Raw genomic sequence first — 22332 nt, forward strand, 5'->3', positions numbered from 1 at the left:
TTATTTGTTGTACTTGAAATACAAATTTTGTTAAATGAAACAACTAATACATTAGTTGTATTTTATTGTCCATTTAACACAAGATAAAATTCTCTAGGCCTAGGATGACATAACATCTGGCCCTGATGCCGCAATGAATGATGGGCCCCCAATGGCCCAGGGCTGGCTTGCCAGAGGTGACCCGATGTATGGGTCAACTCTGGGCCAGTTGCTGTTTCCTCACCTGGTCCTCATCTGGCCACACATGGGCCACATTTGGCAAAAACAGCCATTGGCCAGTACCTACTTACATCTGGGTCAGATGTAAGTATCAGAGCCAGATGTATCACATGTGGCCGCATCGGATACATTTGAGTCAGATGTATCCAATGTGGCCACATCTGGCCCAGAAATACAGAGCAAAATAAAAAAACTTGAAACATTTTAAGGCAAGTCTAAAAATTATATACTGGAGAAATACTGAAACAAGCAAGTGAAAAAATTATGCTTTTGATGAAAACACAGAAACATTTCACAGCAAACTACAGCTGTGCAGTTTGAGTTAGTATTAATAGAAGAGCAATTTTCCCTGCTGTATGGATTCTCACGTATTTGTTTAAATTAGCTTTTAAATATTTGTCAACATACATCACAACACAAAGGCTTCTGTTCTGTATGGATTCTTATGTGTTGGTTCAGATGTCCTCTTTGGGTAAATCTTTGTCCACATAAATCACAACAGAAAGGCTTCTCTCCTGTATGGATTCTCATGTGTGTGTTTAAATTGAATTTTTGGCTAAATCTTTGTCCACATAGATCACAACAGAAAGGCTTCTGTCCTGTATGGATTCTCATGTGTTGGTTCATATTACCTCTTTTGCTAAATCTTTGTCCACAGAGCTCACAACCGAAAGGCTTTTCTCCTGTATGGATTCTCATGTGTGCTTTTAAATGTTCTTCTCTGCTAAATCTTTGTTCACATAGACTGCAGCAGTATGGCTTCTGGCCTGTATGGATACTCATGTGTGTTTTTAAATGTGATTTGTGCCTAAACCTTTGTCCACATACATCACAGCAGAATGACTTATGCCCTGTATGGATACTCATGTGTGTATTTAAATGTGATTTGTGCCTAAACCTTTTTCCACATAGATCACAACAGAATGGCTTCTGTCCTGAGTGGATTCTCATGTGTCTGTTTAAATGTTCTTTTTGTGTAAATCGTTGTCCACAAAGATCACAGCAGAATGGCTTCTGTCCTGTATGAATACTCATGTGTGTGTTTAAATGTGATTTGTGCCTAAACATTTTTCCACATAGATCACAACAGAATGGCTTCTGTCCTGTATGGATTCTCATGTGTGTCTTTAAATTTGATTTTCTGTTAAATCTGTGTCCACAAAGATCACAACAGAAAGGCTTCTGTCCTGTGTGGATTAATATGTGTTTCTTCAGATTTCCTTTTAGGCTAAATACTTGGCCACATAGATCACAAGATTCAGGCTTCTGTCCAGTATGGCTTTTCATGTGTGTGTTTAAATTTGCTTTTAGGCTGAATCTTTGCCCACATAGATCACAACAGAAAGGCTTCTGTCCTGTATGGGTTCTCATGTGTGTGTTTAAATGTGCAGTTTGTCTAAATCTTTGTCCACACTGATCACAACAGAACGGTTTCTCTCCTGTGTGGATTCTTATATGTTTTTTTAAAGCGGATTTTCCAATAAATGTTTTGCCACAATCTTCACAGCTAAGCTCCACTCCTGTCTGGACTTTCCTCTGTGACTCCACGTTTTTCTTCTCTGTGTAACATTTCTTATATCCAGACTCTGACAAGTGTTTCAACTCAGACAGAGGGTGCTCTACATCATTGTCCTCTTCATCCTCCACGGTGTCTTCAATCTCTATAGAAATAGAAGCATCTCTGTGATATTGAATCCTGATGGATTCTTCTCCATCATTCTCTTCTGGACGTTCTCTGTCTTTAATTTGTTCTGGATAAAGCTGTGAGAGCAGCAGAGACTGTTCATCATCCAGACTCTTTATGGGAGGAGCAGATACTGGAAACCTGACTGTATTAATCACCTCCTTCCCATTGATCTGCTCTCCTGGCAGACTGATGTAGACTCCCTTCTGTTCCTCCTTTATGTGGGGGGGCTTTGGGTCATGCAGGTCAGCAGGTGGTTCTTCTTTAACAATCAGCTTCTGCTTAACATCTGCGGGAAATATTGAAACACATTATGCCAGGGGTTAAAGCAAAAATAATCAGTTTGACTGAAATTTTTTTGCAGTCAACCCATATATTCCCTGGGCCATTGACATCATGCCACATTAGTTACATCACTTGCTTATTGTGCAAAGTCAACTTTAACCAAATCTGGCAGTTTAAAATATCCATTGACAATTACTGTATCTCTCCCACCTTTCAGCTTCAGAGCCTTGGCGTCATCCTGGACAGCCCTCGCCATCCTCTCCTTCACTTTCAACATCCACAACATCACCTGGTTAACTTTCATCTCTGCATCATCAAGTTCTTCCTTCACACTTTAGCCAAACTGGTCCACAGTCCACTTTACAGTTTCAGCTCCCCTTGCTCCCTGTCCTCCATAAAACCTCCATAAACTACAACTAGTACAAAGATCGCAGCTTTATCATTACATCATCTACTTCACACCTGTACATTAGCTCCACTGGCTCCCTGTCACATTCAGTATAAACCAATCCTATGATCATACAAGGCCAACCACAGCCTGGACAATGCAGGACACATAACCAACACTATGATGACGTCATACATTTTAGTTTAACACAGATCGCACATTACAATAATCAGTCTCTGCTTTGCCCGTTATTGTTTTTGTGCTGCTCGATGTTATTATACTACAACGTCGAGCAGCACAAAAAACCTGGCGAAACATCTTAAAGGAGTCATAAGGTTTTATTACAAATGACATATCTGATATTAATTAATTACAGCTCCAAATTTAAAATTTCAATGTAAAATTGTGTTTTTGTGTAACAATAAGAAATTAAAGAATATTTTTCTAGTGGAATGACTATTACAAATGTCTCCATTTCTGATATATAGGTGATTAAACCAAGGAAAAATGAAATTTTCCTAGCCTTGCCTAAATATTTTTCAAAATAGACACTGCAAAACTACATGCTAACTCATATGAAAATATATATGAAGCCTCAGACTTTGTATATCCACATCCTGACAATAGCTGCAGCAAATCTGGACTAAATCAGGTGAGGCATATTTGTTTCACAAAAGTTTTACTAGGCAGTGTAAGAGACGGATCTCTGATTTTGGAACCGTTTATCTAAACGTGTTGAAACTGTCCAAATGTGTTTTTCAGGTCAAATAAAAGTGTAGATTTCCATTTTAAGACTGTTTCTGCACACGAAAAAGCCTTTGATATTAAGATTTACCCTGTGTTTCATCAACGTGTATTATTATGAACAGCATAAATCAATAAAATTAAGAAAAATACCAGAAATCATGAATCATATCTGTTTAAGAAACTTCTACAATGATCTCTTCATTCCTCTGCATTGCATTGGCTATAGATATTGAGGGGAGAAAAAAAAACACCGCTGAAGAATGTTACATTGTTAATTATTCACAGCTGCAGCTCGTCAGAAAAGGAACACTGTGTGCAAGGCAGCAAAGGCAGCTTCGCCCTGCCATCATTCGATAGTGCTATGAACGTTATTACTGCATTAATATGGAACATTAATGATGATTTAATGGTGTTTTGTATAACTTTAGGATTAACCCATTTAGCGACAGATCGCTACAGCGACCACTAGCTTCCCGGAGGAACAATCGCATTAATAAAATCAAGCGTCCTAAAGTACATATTTTTTTCATTTTTTTTAAATGTTGTTTTATCGAACAATGTTTTGTTTAACTCAGGATTTACATTGTAAATGGGTTGAAACAATACCGAATGTAGTTCTAAATGAGCTAATTTAACCTCATTCCACATTCTTTAAGATGAACTTTGGTTCTTTAGCTTAGATCTGCATTGAAAAAGGATTTGCCGAATCATTCTCATGGTAAACCATTTTTGGTTCTTTTGTGTGTACTAAAGGGTGACAAGGGAGTGGATTTTCACTCCTGTCCCATCCCACTCCCACTGAAAAACATTGTGCCCCGTCCCAATCCCGGGCCAGAGTAAAAAAAGTCCTGTCCCGCCCCGCTCCTGGTAATATTATTCCCACTCCCATCCCGCTCCCACTCCAAATGACTCCCGCTTCCGCCCCACTCCCATTCTTATTGTCTTCATTAAGTTTTCTGGCAATACATTTAAACCTGAATGTCCATGAAGGGTCAGTTAAGTTCTTGTTTTAACTGTAGTAAAGGCCAGTTAAAGTAAAAGGAATAATAATAAATATTGAGTAATTGTTTCACATGAACAATGAAGTTACTTTTGTGTTTCAAATTGCTGAAACTAAAGAATAATGCACCAAGCAAGAGATCTATACTCAATTAAGAAAAAAAGTGAATTTTTATCCGACCAGACATGGAAGTAGACATGTTTTACTTTTGTTAAAAAGTGAAAGAGAAGTGTTAACACGTTGTTCAGTTAGTGGGTTAAAATAGAAAAAAAACACCACTGTTCAAATAATACTAAATAAAATAATAAAGTAGTTTTAAGTTATTGGCCGTATTATTACACTGTTGCACATTGAAAATGAGTCCAGGAGACACGTTTTACAAGCAGGGTACTGAGTGTTAACACCGTGACGTTCAACTCTTATAAAGTTTGTTAATATTTGCAACTTTACAGTAGCTCTATGAGTTTAATAGATAAGTCCTTACTTCTGACTTTGCATTGCAAATCCAACTTTTCCAGGTTGAGTTCCCACTAACGGTTGATCCCCCCAATTCTGTTTTTGAGCGCTGGCAGAAAAAAATAGACTGGAAGCACTGTTGGCTTCTGGGTCGTGTAGTTCTTTTGACTTGCATTATAGTTTAGATTTCTTGGAAAAAACTACAAAATGGCGGCAGCGAACCTACATTTTGATTTTCTAATTTATTTAATTTTTTGGCATCGATCCTAGTTTATTGAACCTGCTATTGGTTTACTCCCGCTCCCGTCTGCTCCCGTTGATATTTAATCCTGTACCGTCCCAATTACATGATATTTAGTAATATTGACTCCCATCCCGCATGATTCCCGTGGGAATCACGTAACCAATGGGTTTCCCAAAAAAATGTCAGCCTCTAGTGTGTACATAGTTCCTTAGCTTTTTTTAATCTTAATTTTGCTAAGTAGTTTTAGTTCAGTTTCACTAGCCTAGTGGAGAGGATTTGTTGATTGAAATATAGTGTTAATTCAGATAAACAGCATTCTATAGTGATGTTCTCTGGATGTTCATTTTATTCCTGTTAATAAATTATTGAACCTGAGAAGTTGTCACTTATTTTTTTCTATATGTGTGCAGAGTTTGCTGTTAAAAGAACACCGGTGTTTGAATCATTCCTTTCAACTATTGCCCTGATATAAACTGTTTGGGCTGATATTCAACAGACAATACCTAACAGACCGAGAGTTATTTACTAAACATTAAATAACTTAAAACAGTGTGTAAAAGCACAACAGGTGTCAGACTGATTTCGACCTTGATAATACCTTTAGTATAGATAATACTTTTTATTTCATAATTTCATTTAAGTTCACATAAAAGTATAAAAATGCACAGTAACATAAAAGTAGACTAGGCCCAGTTGATACAGCTTGTATGCAAAAAAGTTGATATTGGGGTGTGTTACACTTTAAATTGTGATAATTTTCCATCAGTTTTCCTCTTTTTGACCATTTCTGGGTTGTTTTAATGTGATGTGTGAAAACATACATCTAGTGGCAGGACGCTGTTACTACACATTTAAAAAAAATCCATATTCGCTACAGGAAGCACAGTTTTAGCCACTTTATACAATTTAAAAGAATATATGCCTCAACCTTATGACATGATATGCCTTTTTGGCTATTGAGGGTTGGATAAATTGTCTTGACGGGCTTCAGAGTCAGATGGAACCAATATTTTGTCTGACTGGATATTAATGAATCCAGTGAGTTTTGGCCTTTAGCTGCAACACGGACACACAAACCAACAAACCCAATCCTTACTGTTGATAGGAGCAGCAGTTAATGGAAACTTGCTATCAGTCTCCTCCTTCACAAGGAGCTGCTCTCCTTCCTGATGGACCCCGGGTTCCTCCTGTTCCTCCTTTATGTGGAGGAGCTCTGATTCCTGCTGCTCCTCCTCAGGACTCTGTTCTTCAGGAGCCTCTTCTTTAACATCTGCAGCCAACACTGAAACACATTACATGCATTATGAACAACTAGATCTTTACAATGTTACAACGATGGGAAAATATTAATTTTGGAGAGAAGGACTATCAGCAATGTAGAGAAAACGTAACCACATGAAATGACCGTTCCAACCTGTCAGGATGCAGCTTATAGGCTGCATGCTGAGCCTCTCTCCCTCTCTCTTGTTCCTGCGCAGCCTGATCAGTTTCACCTGGCAGGCTGCAATTAACCCACAACTGCTTCCACCTGTTTCCACCGCTTTATAAGACTCACCTCTTTCTGTTCCCGTCGCCGGTCCATAGCGTTCACTCCCGCTCTGTTCTCTGCCAGTATTCTTGTCAGCTCCGTTTGTTACCGTCAGCCTGGTTTTTGTTACAGTCAGCCCAAAGACTTTCCGACAGTTTGTTTTCTCCAGAACTCGGCTCAGACGTTCAGCCCTCCACTGCACGGCTCAGACGTTCTGCTCTCCACTGCACGGCTCTGACGTTCTGCTCTCCACTGCTCGGCTCTGACGTTCAGCCCTCCACTGCTCGGCTCTGACGTTCTGCCCTCCACTGCTCGGCTCTGACGTTCTGCTCTCCACTGCTCGGCTCTGAGGTTCGGCTCTCCACGGCACGGTTCTGACGTTCTGCTCTCCAGCACTCTGCTCAGATGTTCTGCTCTCCAGTGTTCGGCTCCAGAGTTCCTCCCGGTCAGTCTCTCCACACTCCTCCTGCCGGCCAGCTTCTACACCCTTCACCTCCGTCCATTGAAAGACTCTGGTCTCATCATCCATCTTCCACACTATTCAATAAAACTCACTCATAAGAACTGACTCTGTGTGTGCGTGCTGTGTCCGGGTTCATCCCAGAAAAATGTATCATAACACAACCTACCACTAAAGACATGCTGATCGGGTCGGCCATTAGTGGTGGCGCGTTCAGCTACAAAACTTAGTTGTATGTACTGTCTACGTGCAATGACAAATAAAGCATTTTATCTTATACAAATTCAATGCAATTACTCTGTTAAAACATTTTATAACTGCCAAGTTTTGCATCTACTCTTTATCATTTTTTGCCAGTTAAAAAGGATAAAGAGTGGCTAAGTTCTGCATGTTATAAAACATTAGAAGGTTCTTTATCATTTTTAGCCAGTAAATTATGAGAGCCACTGTGGAAGATCCAAAGAGCCACTAGTGGCTCCAAAACCACAGTTTGCAGACCCCTGCCAGAATGGGTTGGACAAGGAGAGCTTTAATAAGAGAAGCAGTCAAGGTGACAGTGGCAACTCTGGACGAGATGCAGAGATCAGCAGCTCAGGTAGGACAATCTCAAAACTGGACAAGTTTTGCTGGTGTCCCTAAAACTGAGAATTTTATGGATAAGCCATAAGAAGTCCTGTTGGAGTTTGATAGCACCACCATGTAAGCGGTACCTCCAAAATGTCAAAAGATGAGACTAAAACTGACCAAACTGCTCAAAGCTTTATGTTTGGCACTACACCATCACTGATCGTAACCCTGACCACTCCATCCCCATATTATTGTAGCCGTGGCAACAACAGCCAGATACAAGCTATTAGGAACACAATCAGCCATGTTTTTCCAACTTCCAGACAAGAGGGAATTAGGGGTGGAATTATAGCAGTGTTTCAGGATTAAAAGTTTGATAAAAGAATGTGAAAAATATGTATTGTTAAAGATAAAAAAACATGTTTTAACATAGTTGGATGCAACAAAAAAAATAACATAACAAAATTACTTGTAATAAATACACAATGAGTTTAAAAAATGTGTGATTGAAAATTAGTGGTTTAAATAAAAAAACTAAAAAAGCAAAGAGTTATAATATGACAGTTAAATATTTAAATAAAAATATGTTTGTAGCTGTAACCTGGGCAATTATTTAATGCCTATTATTTTTTGCATTTTATGGAACACAAATATACATTTTAGCTACTTTTTGACCCAGTATTTATTTTACTGAGACATTTATTTATGCTGGGTGTATTCTGAATTATGTCAGGATTGGTCCTCCATAGCCAAACAGCCAGAAGAAAACATGCGACCCTCTTTGTACACAACATAAACCAAAAAGCATTGATTAGAGAAATTTTCCCAGGCTTGCAGACAACAGAAACTTGATGCTAAATGTTGCTACATGCTAAGCTATCATTAGCTTCTCCTGTGCTACATGCTAAGCTAGCATTAGCATCTCCTAAGCAGAGCTGCAGGCTTAGCCAGTTTTCTGGGGGAAACCCTGCAACGAGTTGTGATGAAGAGGAGGAATCCATCAGCTGCTGAAAACGGCTCCTAAACTTTAGCTCCATCCACACAGTTAGCATGAAGAAGGAAATCTCCAAACCTGATGGGTGCAGCAGAACTCTGGGCTGGAAAACATCCCCCATCATCGGTGTCTCCTCTGCTGCGTCCTGTCGCTCTTTGAGCTCCTGCTTCCCTCCAGTTTCTCCGCTGTGCCTCCAGCTGCTGGACTTCTTTCCAGACTTCATCACTTGCAGCAGCAGCTGCTCTCTTCACCAACACTCCAGATTATGGCCTCACAGCAGAACAAGGACAAAGAACCCGGAAGAGATCAACGCGGCTCTAGTTAGGGAAGAGCGACCCCGCATCGAGGGGCGCAGACGAGATTTGGGGGCGCCTTCTTGGGGTGGTTTACAGCTCAGCTCAGTGTAAACTTTAAAACTATAGCTATCGTAATAAATGCTCCAGTGCATTTAAATAATCTTAGTGGGGTTAAAAGTAATAGAATATTCTCACAGCATGTATGTATGTTGGAAAACACGGCCACTCATATATTTTTATAATTTTTTATAACTATTTACACAAACACATTTGTACATTTGTACATGTGTACACACTATATATATATATATATATATATATATATATATATATATATATATATATATATGTGTGTGTGTGTGTGTGTGTGCTTTGCAAAACATTGAGGCATATAGTGAAGGCTGGAACATCAGTCACTATTTTGTCCTCATATCCGGACAGCAGCTTTAATTTTAAACAGGAGAGCCTCAACATGTGTACATGACTCTGCAATGCCGGCCAGACATGTGAACGGTGCACTTGGCTAGAGGAACAGATTTAGACTCAGGGTTGGAAGGTTCACTGAGAAGCTGAGTTCAAAACTTAAGGCAAAAAAAAATGTACAACATTAATAGACCAGTTCACGCGTGACGTCACGAGCTACATCCACGCTACATCCGGGTCACTGTTTTTGCCTACCACTGTGACAAAACGGGTGAATTAGAGCATACTTTTAGTTAGTTTATTTTTGGAATCTAAACAATGCCCAAAACAATCACAATGAATTGGTCTATACTATAATTACAGTAAAGAAATTAATGGTAACTCTGATAACAACCATAACATCAGAAGATGGTTTTATTTTTTGTTCATTGTAGGTACACCTGATCTGTGACATCATCCAGGAAAAACAGATCACCTGCTATTACCATATAACATAGAAAGTGCTCCTGGGTCAATGTGAGCTTCTGTGCTTTCTGTGTCTCTGCTCTGTCTTCTCTACCATAGAAAGTACTCCTGGGTCAATGTGAGCTTCTGTGCTTTCTGTGTCTCTGCTCTGTCTTCTCTACCATAGAAAGTACTCCTGTGTCAGTGTGAGCTTCTGTGCTTTCTGTGTCTCTGCTCTGTCTTCTCTAAGCCCCAGTGGGTCGAGGCAGATGAGCGTTCACACTGAGCCTGGTTCTGGTTCTGCTGGAGGTTTTCCTCCCTGTTAAAGAGGAGTTTTCCTCTCCACTGTCACTTCATGCATGCTTAATATGAGGGATTGCTGCAAGCCATCAACAATGCAGATGACTCTGGCCTTATGCTCTTTCAGGAGTGAATGCTGCTTGTCAAGACTTGATAGCAGCCTGCTGGGTTTCCGTAGAGAGGAAACTTTCTGACCAATCTGGATGACTTGATTGAATTTGACTTTGGAAAATGTGCCTTGAGATGACATGTATCATGAATTGGGGCTATATAAATAAAATTGAAGTCATAATTTACAGTAAACACTACCATAATGTTTGAAACTACTCACCTGAAAGAAGGTAATAAATAAACTAAGTGAATGTAATAAAATTTACAGTGTGTGAAGTGTGTGTGCATGAGATATTCACCAACTTTATGAGAATGGTTTTATGATAGCTGACCCTGAAAATCTGCAGATCCTGCATGCATCTTCCAGTCAACTGAAGGCCAGCTTTCAGAGTTATCATTTCTGAAATGCTCATTCGTGGTGGCTCACTTCACACAGAAGGAACCCAGAGACTTCTGCAAATGTTATCATCTGTGCTAGCTCGTTTAGATCACTCGTCCTCTCAATATGCTCGTACGGATCAAGCCAATTATCAAAGTTTATTTTTCAAGGTAGCGTTGCTTAACTTCTTTTTTGTTAGGCTTGTTGCGGTAGAGAATCAGGCACTTGCTTTTCCACAGCTCGTTTTCATAGACGACCCATCCAATATGACGACGACGACACAGAATGCGTCATTAGACACCATATTGGAGGGGTCTCTCCTAGTCAATGTTGGCATTGCTGCCAACCGGAGGAAATTCTTAGGGAGCAACTTAACCTGTATTTTCTGCTGTTTCTGGTTGCAATGACCACTGATAACTAGTCAAAGTACATCATGTGGTGAAGATCACCACTTTGGGCTGAAATTGGCTTTGAAGATGTGTTTTTGCTTGGTGAGACCACTGCAAAAACCCAACAGATGGACCATAATTTTATGTTTGTTGATCTGTTATCCTGTATTTCACAAAATAAGGCTGAATCACATTGCCAAATTAAGTACCCTGGAGTTAGAGTACAAACACATGCTGTGCAAATCAGCTCTTTTTCAATGGTCTTAAGCTCCAGCCGTAGTTGCAAGCAGGGTAGTGTAAGACACTGGAATAACCTGGAAAATTGAAAGAACATTTTTCTAACCTTTTAAAAAAAAAAATTTGTCTATGCATGTGTGCATGCACAGCACACACGCATACACAGTTTTTATACACACAGAAATATGAATAAATTATTTTTGGTGTTTAGAGAAGTCTCAGGATTGTATGTGTGAGAGAGTGAAATGCATTTAAATAAATAATCCAATTTATTTACTAAAATATAAGCTGTATAAATAAATACATGTATTGATTGTTTAAGAACATAAAACAAAGTATTTCAGCAGGAAAGCACGCATTTATTTACATATTTAGTTATAGACCATACCAGATGTCTGTTTTTGTTAAATAGCATAAAACAAAGTATTTCAGTATGAAAAATGTATTTAAACATTAATATGCCATGTCTGTTGGATACCTCAGCAGAAAAAAAAAAAATAACTCTCCACTGTCAAGGGCGATCAGTTCCAGGTGAATTTACATGTGACTCAAAGCTCTAATGAAGCCTCACCAGCAGGTCTATGAAGCTTGTAACTCCGCTCTACTCCAGGCATTTTGAATTGAGAAAGCTTCCTGGATGGGAAGCGAAACACTTTCAGATTAAGATTAGAAATCCAATTGTTTTTCTTTTTTTTTTTTAAACCTTTTTGGAGTGTCTCATTATCCACAGTGAAACAAGTACTGTACTGACATTGGCTGAAAGGCTACTCTGCCATGTAGAAGGCATTAGTCCAAGCGAAACACATAGAAGTCGGATTACTGTTTGCAAATGCAGACATGGACAAGGGACTACAATTTAGGAGATATATCCCGTGGTTTGACAATACTAAAATTGAACGGTTTGGCCATAATGAAAATTGTTACATTTGGAGGGAGAAGTGGGAAGCTTTCAAGCCTTAAAAGACTATCCTTGCTGTTCAAAATTGGTTAGTAGCGTCATGTTGTGGGGGTTGTGGGGCCTGGTGTACTTCACAAAATAAATGGGATTATGACAAAATGAAAATTATTTGGAAGTAAGTTGAATGCAGGGCACATCACTCACCTATCAAGGCTAAACAGCCACGTCTCTCCAACTTAAATTCTGGTGCTCGCTGTATGGGACCGAGAGGGAAACTAAAATCAATCAAGCAAAAAAACACACCCTAAAAAACACTGAACTAAAAAAAAATAAAAAAATAAGAGAACCTTAAAGAAATGTAATTACCCAGGAGGGTGGCCGTAGTAGTTGCAGAAGTGAGCATAGACTGAAAACAAGCACACCTGTCTACAGCTCAGCCTGAACAAATGAATTAAAAAATGTTTTGAGATAATCTAAAAGTTATGTACTAAAGTATTGAAATTAGCAAGTGAAGACTGTTGCCTCTGATGACAACACAGAAACATCTCACAGCAAACTACATCGGTGCAGTTTGAGTTAGTATTCATAGAAGAGCCTTTTCCCCTCCTGTATGGGTTCTCATGTGTTGGTTCAGATTTCCTCTTTTGCTAAACCTCTTTCCACATAGATCACAGTTGAAAGGCTTCTGTCCTGTATGGATTATCATGTGTTTATTCAGATTTCCTCTTTGGCTAAATCTGTGTCCACATAGATCACAACTGAATGGCTTTTGTCCTGTATGGATTCTTAAGTGTCTGTTTAAATCCGATTTTTGGCTAAATCTTTGTCCACATAAATCACAACAGAAAGGCTTCTGTCCTGTATGGATTTTCGTGTGTTTCTTGAGATTTCCTCTTTTGTTAAATATTTGTCCACATTGATCACAACAGAAAGATTTCTGTCCTGTATGGATTTCCATGTGTGCGTTTAAATGTGCTTTTCGGCTAAATCTTTGTCGACATAGATCACAGAAGAAAGGCTTCTGTCCTGGATGGACTCTCATGTGTCTGTTTAAATGTCCTTTTTGGCTAAAACTTTGATCACATAGATAACAACCAAAAGGCTTTTGTCCTGTATGGATTCTCATGTGTGTGTTTAAATGTGCTGTTTGTCTAAATCTTTGTCCACATAGATCACAACAGAAAGGCTTCTCTCCTGTGTGGATTTTCATATGTCTGTTTAACGTGGATTTTCCAATAAATGTTTTGCCACAGTCTTTGCAGCTAAACTTCACTCCTGTCTGGACTTTCCTTCGTGACTCCACATTTTTCTTCTCTGTAGAAGATTTCTTATATCCAGAGTCTGACACGTGTTTCAGCTCAGAGAGAGGGTGTTCTACATCCCCGTCCTCTTCATCCTCCTCAGTGTCTTCAGTCTCTAAAGAAATGGAAGCATCTCCATAATCTTGAATCCTGATGGATTCTTCTCCATCATTCTCTTCTGGAAGCTCTTGGTCTTTAATTTGGTCTGGATAAAGCTGTGGGAGCAGCAGAGACTGTTCATCATCCAGACTCTTTATGGGAGGAGCAGAGACTGGAAACCTGATGACATTAATCACCTCCTTTCCATTGAGCTGCTCTCCTGGCAGACTGATGTAGACCTCCTTCTGTTCCTCCTTTATGTGGGGGGGCTTTGGGTCATGCAGGTTGGCAGGAGAGCTGTGGTCTAAAGAAGCTTCTTCTTTAACAATCAGCTCCTCCTTAACATCTGCAAGAAACATGGAAACGCATTAGAAAGTATTTTGATCTCAGCATTAACTGAGGCAAAGGTTAATGATGATATAATTCAGGTGATTTAGTTAGAATCAGATATTTAATTTAACTACTACTTTTTCTTATTGTTTATTTTGCATAGTTGTTTATGTCTTGTTTAAAGTTCCTTGCTGAAGTATTCACCCCCTTGGTATTTTTCCATGTTCTGCTGCCTCACAACCTGCCAAGTAAAATGGATTTTTCGTTTATTTATTGGACACCATTTCATATACAGAACATTAAAATAAAGAACAGAAAACTTCAGCATAAATGACTGTTACAATTAAAGTGCTGATGATCCATTTAATATTTGTAACTGTGTTTGCATAACATTGTTTTAAATGAAAAACCACAGCCATTTGCGAAAATTTGACTGGTGATAGTGCCGCTTAGTGACAGTCACCACATGAACATCTGCTTTGTAGCAGACATTTGCCTAAATTTTCAGAGCTTTTTGGTTGCAAGTCACTGCTTTGCCATTGTGCTGTATTGTAGGCTGTTGTTCAAACTCTCACAAGGACGGTTTTAGTTTATTTAAATTTCCTGAGGATCAAGAGTGTCAGATTATGAGATTACAGAAACTCGACTGCAAAATTGTTTACCATGGAAATTACAGACAGACAGACTCTGGAGGCTCAGAGTCTGACATACTTAGATTGGAGAGAATGACTGTTTGAGGGAGGGCATGTCAGCTAGGACACGTCTGGATTATAGTATGATCTTCTCCACCACTGTGATGAACGGAACACTGATATCATACTGGGCACGCCCCTGAATGGGTGGACACAACAGGTCCTACTTAATGTCTGTGTGAGGAATGAACAGGCTCTCTGACGTCCAGACATTTGCCCATTGCATTGATGTGTATGAGAGCCCAGTACTGAAGCTGCAAACATCCCTTTGCCTTTTAGTTTAAATATGTTTAAATATAGTTTCAGTTTCAGGAGTCTTTTTACAACTATCGAAGTCTACAATAAAAACACCACGTTATTCAGCAAAATAACCTGGGCAGACAAGTCAATTCTATAACAAGTGGTGATTCCGCCCTGGTCTGAGTGCGAGTTTTTTGAGAAGGTCCACAAAGACATGACATCGGTCAAGCTGAAACTGATTCACAAAACTACTTCTTGTCTCCACCCTAGGGTACGCCCACTTCCTGAATATCAACAAATGACGACTTGGTGGGGCTCTTAGCCACACAAACACTTCATTTTTCTCATCTGAGGTTTTCAAAAAAAACATTAAAATATGTAGGGATGCTTCTGATTACAATAGGTTAAATGTCTGGAAATCTATAGAGTAGTACATCTTTTACAAACTTAGAGGTTTACCGTTTGGGTTTTAAGAACACATGTAAAGTATTTTAGAACTGGTTCAGCAAGAAGTTTCCAAAAGGTTTTAGTATAATTTGTTATTGAGACTGACTGTGGACTGAATGAGATAAGGTGGACCTTGACACAGTAGTGAGTAGAAAGAGCCATGAAATGATCAAGATGACAAAATTATGTTGCAGAGAAACTTTCAACTGTCAGACATTGAAAGGTAAGACACACATTGGATAAATTCTGTTAAGAATTACTGAGAAAAACTGCTGAATATACATTTGGACATGTAGATTACTTGCAGGATGTAATGATTACAAAGCAGTACTTTTAAGCTGAGGGCTAAGTAATTGTGAACAGGAATATCTGGATGTGAAAAAAAAAAAAACATCTTTGCCGAACGATCTACACGGAGCAACTTATTAAAGGGGAAATGCAAAGTAAGAACAGACATTGCACGAGCCAGAACTGAACACACATCGACATCCAGTTGAATTATCTCGTACAAGCAGGAGAACAAGAAGAGGACTGACGACGCTGGGGAAGAGAAAGCCAGAGAACTATGTTTATTATCCTGATATGAAGGAGAGATACCCAAGCCGATCACATATGCGCGATTGTACTCATGTTTGACTATGGCCTGAAGGCTTTCTTTATGTTGCGTACTTGATGTACGGACTCTTTATGTTATATACTGTAACAGTTTTTTTTAACTGCCCTATTCCACTGACTTACATGATGCTGTTTGATTTTATGTGTTATGGCATTTATATTGTGATGTTGAAATTTGTTGATCATTATGGTTCTATGAAAAACAATGGAAACGGTCTGTTTCAAACCCACACACCAAGACCTACGGTTTATGCAATCTTTTTGTTTTGTCATAGGGAGCACCAGGATCTGATTGGCACCAAAGATTCTAAAAATACGTGATGATGATTATTTTCAGATTCAATATGGGGTGTTTTGGCTCAGTTTTGCCAAGAGCAAGATTTCCCTGAGGGTCTCACCAGTTTTTACCGTCTCTTAAGAGGGGATGGCGTTTTCTGGTGAGAAGGCCCTGCCTGCCCTGTAACGCTCCTTACTGGTATTCTTGGATTTGTAAAGTGTGTAAGTGATGGATGTTTACTCATGGGAATGGAGAGTGGAGGACCAAGTAGGAGGTTTTTCAAGTTGGGGGAAGATTAGTTGAACCCTAAATTTCAGATTAATGCTGAGACTATGGTCTTGAGTGATAAATGCTGAATTGTGAGTTATTCATGTTGACTGATGATACATGTTTCCATTGATGTTGGTCCAGCCCAATTTTTGGAACTGCTTTCGTTGTGCTGTGCGTTTGGGGCACACCAATGGAGGGATATAATGGAAATTTGAACAGTTTTTTATGATGTGCTTTTTGGGCACATCAACAGGGGGACAGATTAGAAATTCTGAGATTACTGAAACTGGATTGCAAAGTCAGTTACCATGGACATTACAGATAAACAACGGAGTCCGGGGGCACAGAGTCTGAAATACTTGAATTGGACAGAATGACTGATTAGAGGAAGATGTGTCAGCTAGGACACATCTGCATTATACTATATTCTTCTCCACCACTGTGATGAATGGAACGCTGATGTCATACTGTGCACGCCCCAGAATGGTTGTACACAATGGGTCCTACTTAATGTCTGTGTAATGAATGAGCAGGGCTCTCTCTTGCATCCGGAAATCTGCCCGTTGCCTTGTTGTGTAAGAGAGCCCAGTACTGAAGCTGTAAACACCCCTCTGCCTTTTAGATTAAACATGGTAATATACAGTTTCGTATTTATTACCACAGAAGGCTACAATAGAAACACCACATTATTCAGCAAAAGAACCTGGGGTGACCGCAGCTCAGTCAATTCTTTAACAAGAGACATTAAGGTATTTGTGGCCAAAACAGCACTTTAATCATGGTAATTGAGTTTTAGTGGATTAGATAAATATAAGGTTTACAGTAACACATCATATGGCTTTAAAAACAATGACGATATATTCCTCTATCATTGCAGTTAGTTGCGCTGTGCAAAATAATTTTATCATGGTATGAAAGGACATGTCAGCACATATCCCCATGCCCTGGGGCATCTCGAGACTGTCAACCTGTACTGTGCTTCAGATGTGATTTGGGTCACAGCAGGGCACCCTGGTGAACCTAGAACCTACTTCTGAAAAATTGCAATTAGATTATTTTCCAAAATCGTTCAACGGTACTCTACCATAAACACTCGACCTAGCAAGTCAGGGGATCTGTCACTGAACCCTCTAGTCAGAGCTGACATTTTTTGAAGATATAGGATCGTTGCGTGTAGAGTCAGAAAGAACCCATATTTTGTTTGACAGGAAGCTAATGAATCCAGTGAGCTGTGGCCTTTAGCTGCAACACGGGGCATACAAACAAACCAACAAACAAATCCTTACTGTTGATAGGAGCAGCAGTTAATAGAAACTTTGTATCAGTCTCCTCCTTCACAAGGAGCAGCTCTCCTTCCTGACGGGCCCCGGGTTTTTCCTGTTCCTCCTTTATGTGGAGGAGCTCTGACTCCTGCTGCTCCCCCTCAGGACTCTGTTCTTCAGGAGCCTCTTCTTTAACATCTGCAGCCAACACTGAAACACATTACATGCATTATGAACAACTAGACCTTGACAATGTTACAACAATGGGAAAGATTAAATTTAGAGAATAAAAAGATTTGATCAGCAGTGTAGAGAAAACTGAACCTCAGGAACTGACAGTTTCAACCTACAAGGAGCACAGAGGATCCACTTTCCATGGCACTGTACTCTGTGCTCACACATCTGGACAATAAGAACACTTATACACACATGCTGTTTGTTGACTTTAGCTCAGCATTCAACACTGTCATCCCGGCTAAGTTAATAGCCAAACTTCGAGACCTGGGCATTAACACCTCCATGTGCAACTGGATTTTGGACTTTCTGACCAACAGACCCCAGAATGCCCGATCAGGCACCAACTGCTCCACGTCCAGCACACTCAACACTGGTGTACCACAGGGCTGTGTGCTAAGCCTGTTTCTCTACTCCCTCTTCACCCACGACTGCAAGCCTGTGTACGCATCCAACTCCATCATCAAGTTTGCGGACGACACTATGGTGATTGGTCTCATCAGCAACAACGAGGAGACTGCCTATAGGGAGGAGATCAAGCATCTGGCCACATGGTGCACTGAAAATAACCAGCTCCTCATCACCACCAAAACGAAGGAGCTCATTGTGGACTTCAGAAAAGATTCAAGAGGCACGCACGACACCATCCACATCAATGGAATGGCTGTTGAGTGTGTCTCCAGTTTCAAGTTTCTGGGGACCCACATCTCAGTGGACATGTCCTGGTCAACCAACACCTCCTGCCTGGTCAAGACCAGGCTCACCAGCGCTTCTTCTTCCTGAGGACACTGAGGTAAAACCAGCTATCCTCGACTATCCTGGTGAACTTCTATCGCTGTGCAATAGAAAGCATCCTGACCAACTGTGCAACAGTGTGGTATGGGAGCTGTTCTGTTGCAGAGCGCAAGGCACTGCAGCGGGTTTTCAAAGCCACCCACCACATCACTAGGACTCCACTACCCACCATTGAGTACATCCAGAAGAAACGCTCCCTACATCGAGCCCGCAGCATCCTTAAGGACTTATCTCACCCAGCTCACAGACTTGTTTTCTCTCCTGCCCTCCGGCAGGCGTTTCAGGTGCCTCCGGACCAGAACCAGCAGACTAAAGAACAGCTTTTTCCCCAGAGCTGTCTCTTTATTGAACTCTAATCCTCATTGATAGACTCTCCTGTCCCTCCTCACACCTACCTCCATTTTGTTATTATGTTATTTACAAGACTGTAATGTTCACCTGCACTCCTGACTGTTACTATTTTAACAACTGTTTACATGCATCCTGCACTACTCACCTTGATTGAATATTGATTTGCACTGCTGTTTATTCACAGTACCAATTGTTTACATATACATTTGCAATACCATACTTTAACTGTAATATGCAATTACCTTCCACTGCACTTTAATTTAAATAGCTTCTGTGCAAACTTTATTTATTCATTTTATAGTAATAGCTACCTGTATATCATGCTCACAATTCTGCCTATAGTAATAGCCATATGTACATACTGTATATTCATAGTACATGTAAACTCTGGTATAATAACAATAATCTGTATATTATGCTATTGTACATATCTGTAAAACTCTATTTATAGTAATATTCATATATTATATTTGGTACATATCCAGCTGTAGTTCACAATACTAGTTATCTATATATTATATTCATAGGACAAATCTATCCGTAAAATTCTGTTTATAATAGTATCAATCTCTATATTTACTCAGTAAAAATCCATGTCCTGTACTTATGGAACCATTGTTTATCCTGCACTTGCAGCTATTGCACTTCTGGCTAGACCTAAACTGCATTTCGTTGCCTTGTACCTGTACCTGTGTAATGACAAAAAAGTTGAATCTAATCTAATCTACAAATGATCACTGGTATCTTTTGTGTCATTCTGTTGTGGAACTTCAATGCAATTATTATGTTAAAACATTTGATAACGGTTAAGTTCTGTATATGTTATATTTATTTTAAAAACATTAGAAGGTTCTTCTAATGTTTTTAAAATAGAGAGCCCTCCCATAATGGGTTGGACAAGGAGAGCTTTAATGAGAGAAGCAGTCAAGGTGACAATGGCAACTCTGGAAGGGATGCAGGGATCAGCAGCTCAAGTAGGACAATTTGACCAAGTTTTCTGTATCTCCAAAACTGGTAATTTTATGGGCAAGTGGTGAGAAGAAAGTTTGTTACAACTCATGTAGAAGATACTTCCAAAATGTCAATAGATGAAACTAAAACTGATCAAAGTGCCAAAAGCTTCATGTTTGGCACTACACCAACACTGTTCATCACCCTATGGGAACAAGTCAGTTCCCATAGTATTGTCGCAGAGGCAACAGTGGCCAGATACAAGCAATTAAGAATACAAGCGACTTTGAGAAAAGAGGGAGTTAGGGGTGGAAATATATCAGTGTTTCAGAATTAAAAAGGATGACAAAATAATTTATTTACCATGCTTTAAATATATTTGGATCTAAATAAATGAAATAATTAAAAGGGAGAAGCAAAAAAAAAAAAAAATTGTAATAAATAAACAAGATAAATTAAAGAGTTAAAAAAAACAGATAACCAAAAATGAGTGGCTTAGATAAAAAACATTAATTAATGCAAAGAGATAAAAAAAAAAAACATTTGAATAATGAGATATATATTTGCAGCCAAGAATAATTACCTTGCTGCATGTAATGGCACACAATTTTATATTTTAGCTACTTTTAGGCAGATTATTTTTTTTACAGCGTCCCTGTTTTATTTCCGTATATATTCTGAATTATGGCAGGATTGGTCCTCCATAGAACAGGAAGACGAAAACATGCTACCCTCTTTCTAGACAAGATAAGCAAAAATAGCGTTGTTCGGAGGAACTTTCCCAGACAGCCAGACAACAGAAACTTGATGCTGAACAGCACTACATGCTAGTTTAGCATGTAGCACCCCAGTGCTACATGCTAAACTAACTAAGCTAGCATTAGCACCTCCTGTGCTACATGCTAAGCTAGCATTAGCATCTCCTATGCAGTGCTGCAGGCTTAGCCAGTTTTCTGGGGGAAACCCTGCAACGAGTTCTGATGAAGAGGAGGAATCCATCAGCTGCTGAAAACGGCTCCTAAACTTTAGCTCCATCCACACAGTTAGCATGAAGAAGGAAATCTCCAAACCTGATGGGTCCTGCAGAACTCTGGCCTGGAAAACATCCCCCATCATCGGTGTCTCCTCTGCTGCGTCCTGCCGCTCTTTGAGCTCCTGCTTCCTGTGTGATAAATAAACTGGTGGCGGCGGCAGCTGGAAAACGCAGATGTTTATGCGGGCGTGGCTTTTCAGTGCCCGATCCAGGAAATAAAGAATACGCGTTCGACTTTAAGAATTCAAAATTAATTCAAAACTTAATCTGGTCCGTGGAATCTCAAGAAATCCTGATTAGAAAGGCATTTAATCATTGTGATATTGCATGTTTCAAATAAACCCTGCAAAACACCGCTAACAGTCCGCTGCAGCTTGTGCTGTTTATGTTTCACTGGAATAAAATGTCAAAGCAGAATAACTGGGTTTGTGGGGTTTTTTGTTCTCATCAGTTCACCGTCTTATCGTGAGGCTGAAACACAGGCGGAAGCTAAAGGGTTTTTTTTTTGTTTTTTTTTTTTCATCTGTGGGTCATAAAGTCCAGATAATGAGGAGTATCAGGGTGGATTTATGCTTCCTCCTAGTCTTAGATTACAAAGGGTTTTACATAATTAAAATATAGGAAAATAAAACAGAATAATAGCAAGTGGGAATAAAATGTATAAACAAAATAGAACAAAATAGAACTCTTAAAAAGCTAAAAAAAAAAAAAAAAAAAAAAAAAAAAAAAGAGAGAGACAGATATGCCAAAAATTGAGTCTTAACCTTTCCCAACTTCTGCTATTCTAAATTGCATCCACGTTTTGTTGTTGCTCATATTTCCATGGCTCCTTCTATGTTTGATTTAAATATCTGCCCTGACATAAATCCCCTGCTGTTATATGTAATACTTTGTACTTTTCAATTGTAATTATTCCTTATCTGTTTATGTATATTTTTGCCATCCTCTCTGAGAGTTTTTTTTATTCATGTCAACCATCAATGTTAAAAAATATATAGTTTGTGGCACTTTGGTTTCGGAGATCTGATTATTTGTTGGGGTCATCCAGAATTTAACCAAAGCGCTCTACCTTTCTAGTGTTTCGTTTGTGCAGGTTTGTGCCATTAAAATTAGCGTTTGTGCAGCTTTGGTTTCGGAGATATTATGAATTATAATTTCGGACGATGGCGTCACCGCCCTCCATTTTGCACGTACGGCGCTGACGTCACAAACAAAGTGCGGCTTATTTACTCACCTTCAAAGTTAAAGAAAACAAACTGTTTGATTCGGTTATGTCTAATGTCAAAACCATTAATTAATGTTTAAGTTGTCTTCCCTGCTAGTTATCAAAATAAACCTATTGCTAGGGCATGGGCTAAGTAAAGTGAAAGAAAGTATAGTTCACTT

The 22332-nt window shown here is 39.4% G+C and overlaps 2 protein-coding genes across 2 annotated transcripts; both read right to left on the reverse strand.

Moving 5' to 3' along the window:
- Positions 1-348: 348 nt before the first annotated feature.
- Positions 349-11765, reverse strand: LOC110368122 (gastrula zinc finger protein XlCGF57.1). The gene is made up of 2 exons (XM_036128490.1): positions 11723-11765; positions 349-2129 (listed from the first exon to the last, which is right to left on the reverse strand). The coding sequence occupies exons 1-2, from the start codon at positions 11763-11765 to the stop codon at positions 619-621; spliced, it is 1554 nt and encodes a 517-aa protein (XP_035984383.1). The 3' UTR covers positions 349-618.
- Positions 11514-13442, reverse strand: LOC118557866 (gastrula zinc finger protein XlCGF57.1-like). Its single transcript, XM_036128343.1, has 2 exons — positions 12416-13442; positions 11514-12302 (listed from the first exon to the last, which is right to left on the reverse strand). The coding sequence occupies exon 1, from the start codon at positions 13257-13259 to the stop codon at positions 12633-12635; it is 627 nt and encodes a 208-aa protein (XP_035984236.1). The 5' UTR covers positions 13260-13442; the 3' UTR covers positions 11514-12302; positions 12416-12632.
- Between the last annotated feature and the right edge of the window lie 8890 nt (positions 13443-22332).

Source organism: Fundulus heteroclitus, chromosome 24, assembly GCF_011125445.2.
Source record: "Fundulus heteroclitus isolate FHET01 chromosome 24, MU-UCD_Fhet_4.1, whole genome shotgun sequence".
Lineage (NCBI taxonomy): Eukaryota > Metazoa > Chordata > Actinopteri > Cyprinodontiformes > Fundulidae > Fundulus > Fundulus heteroclitus.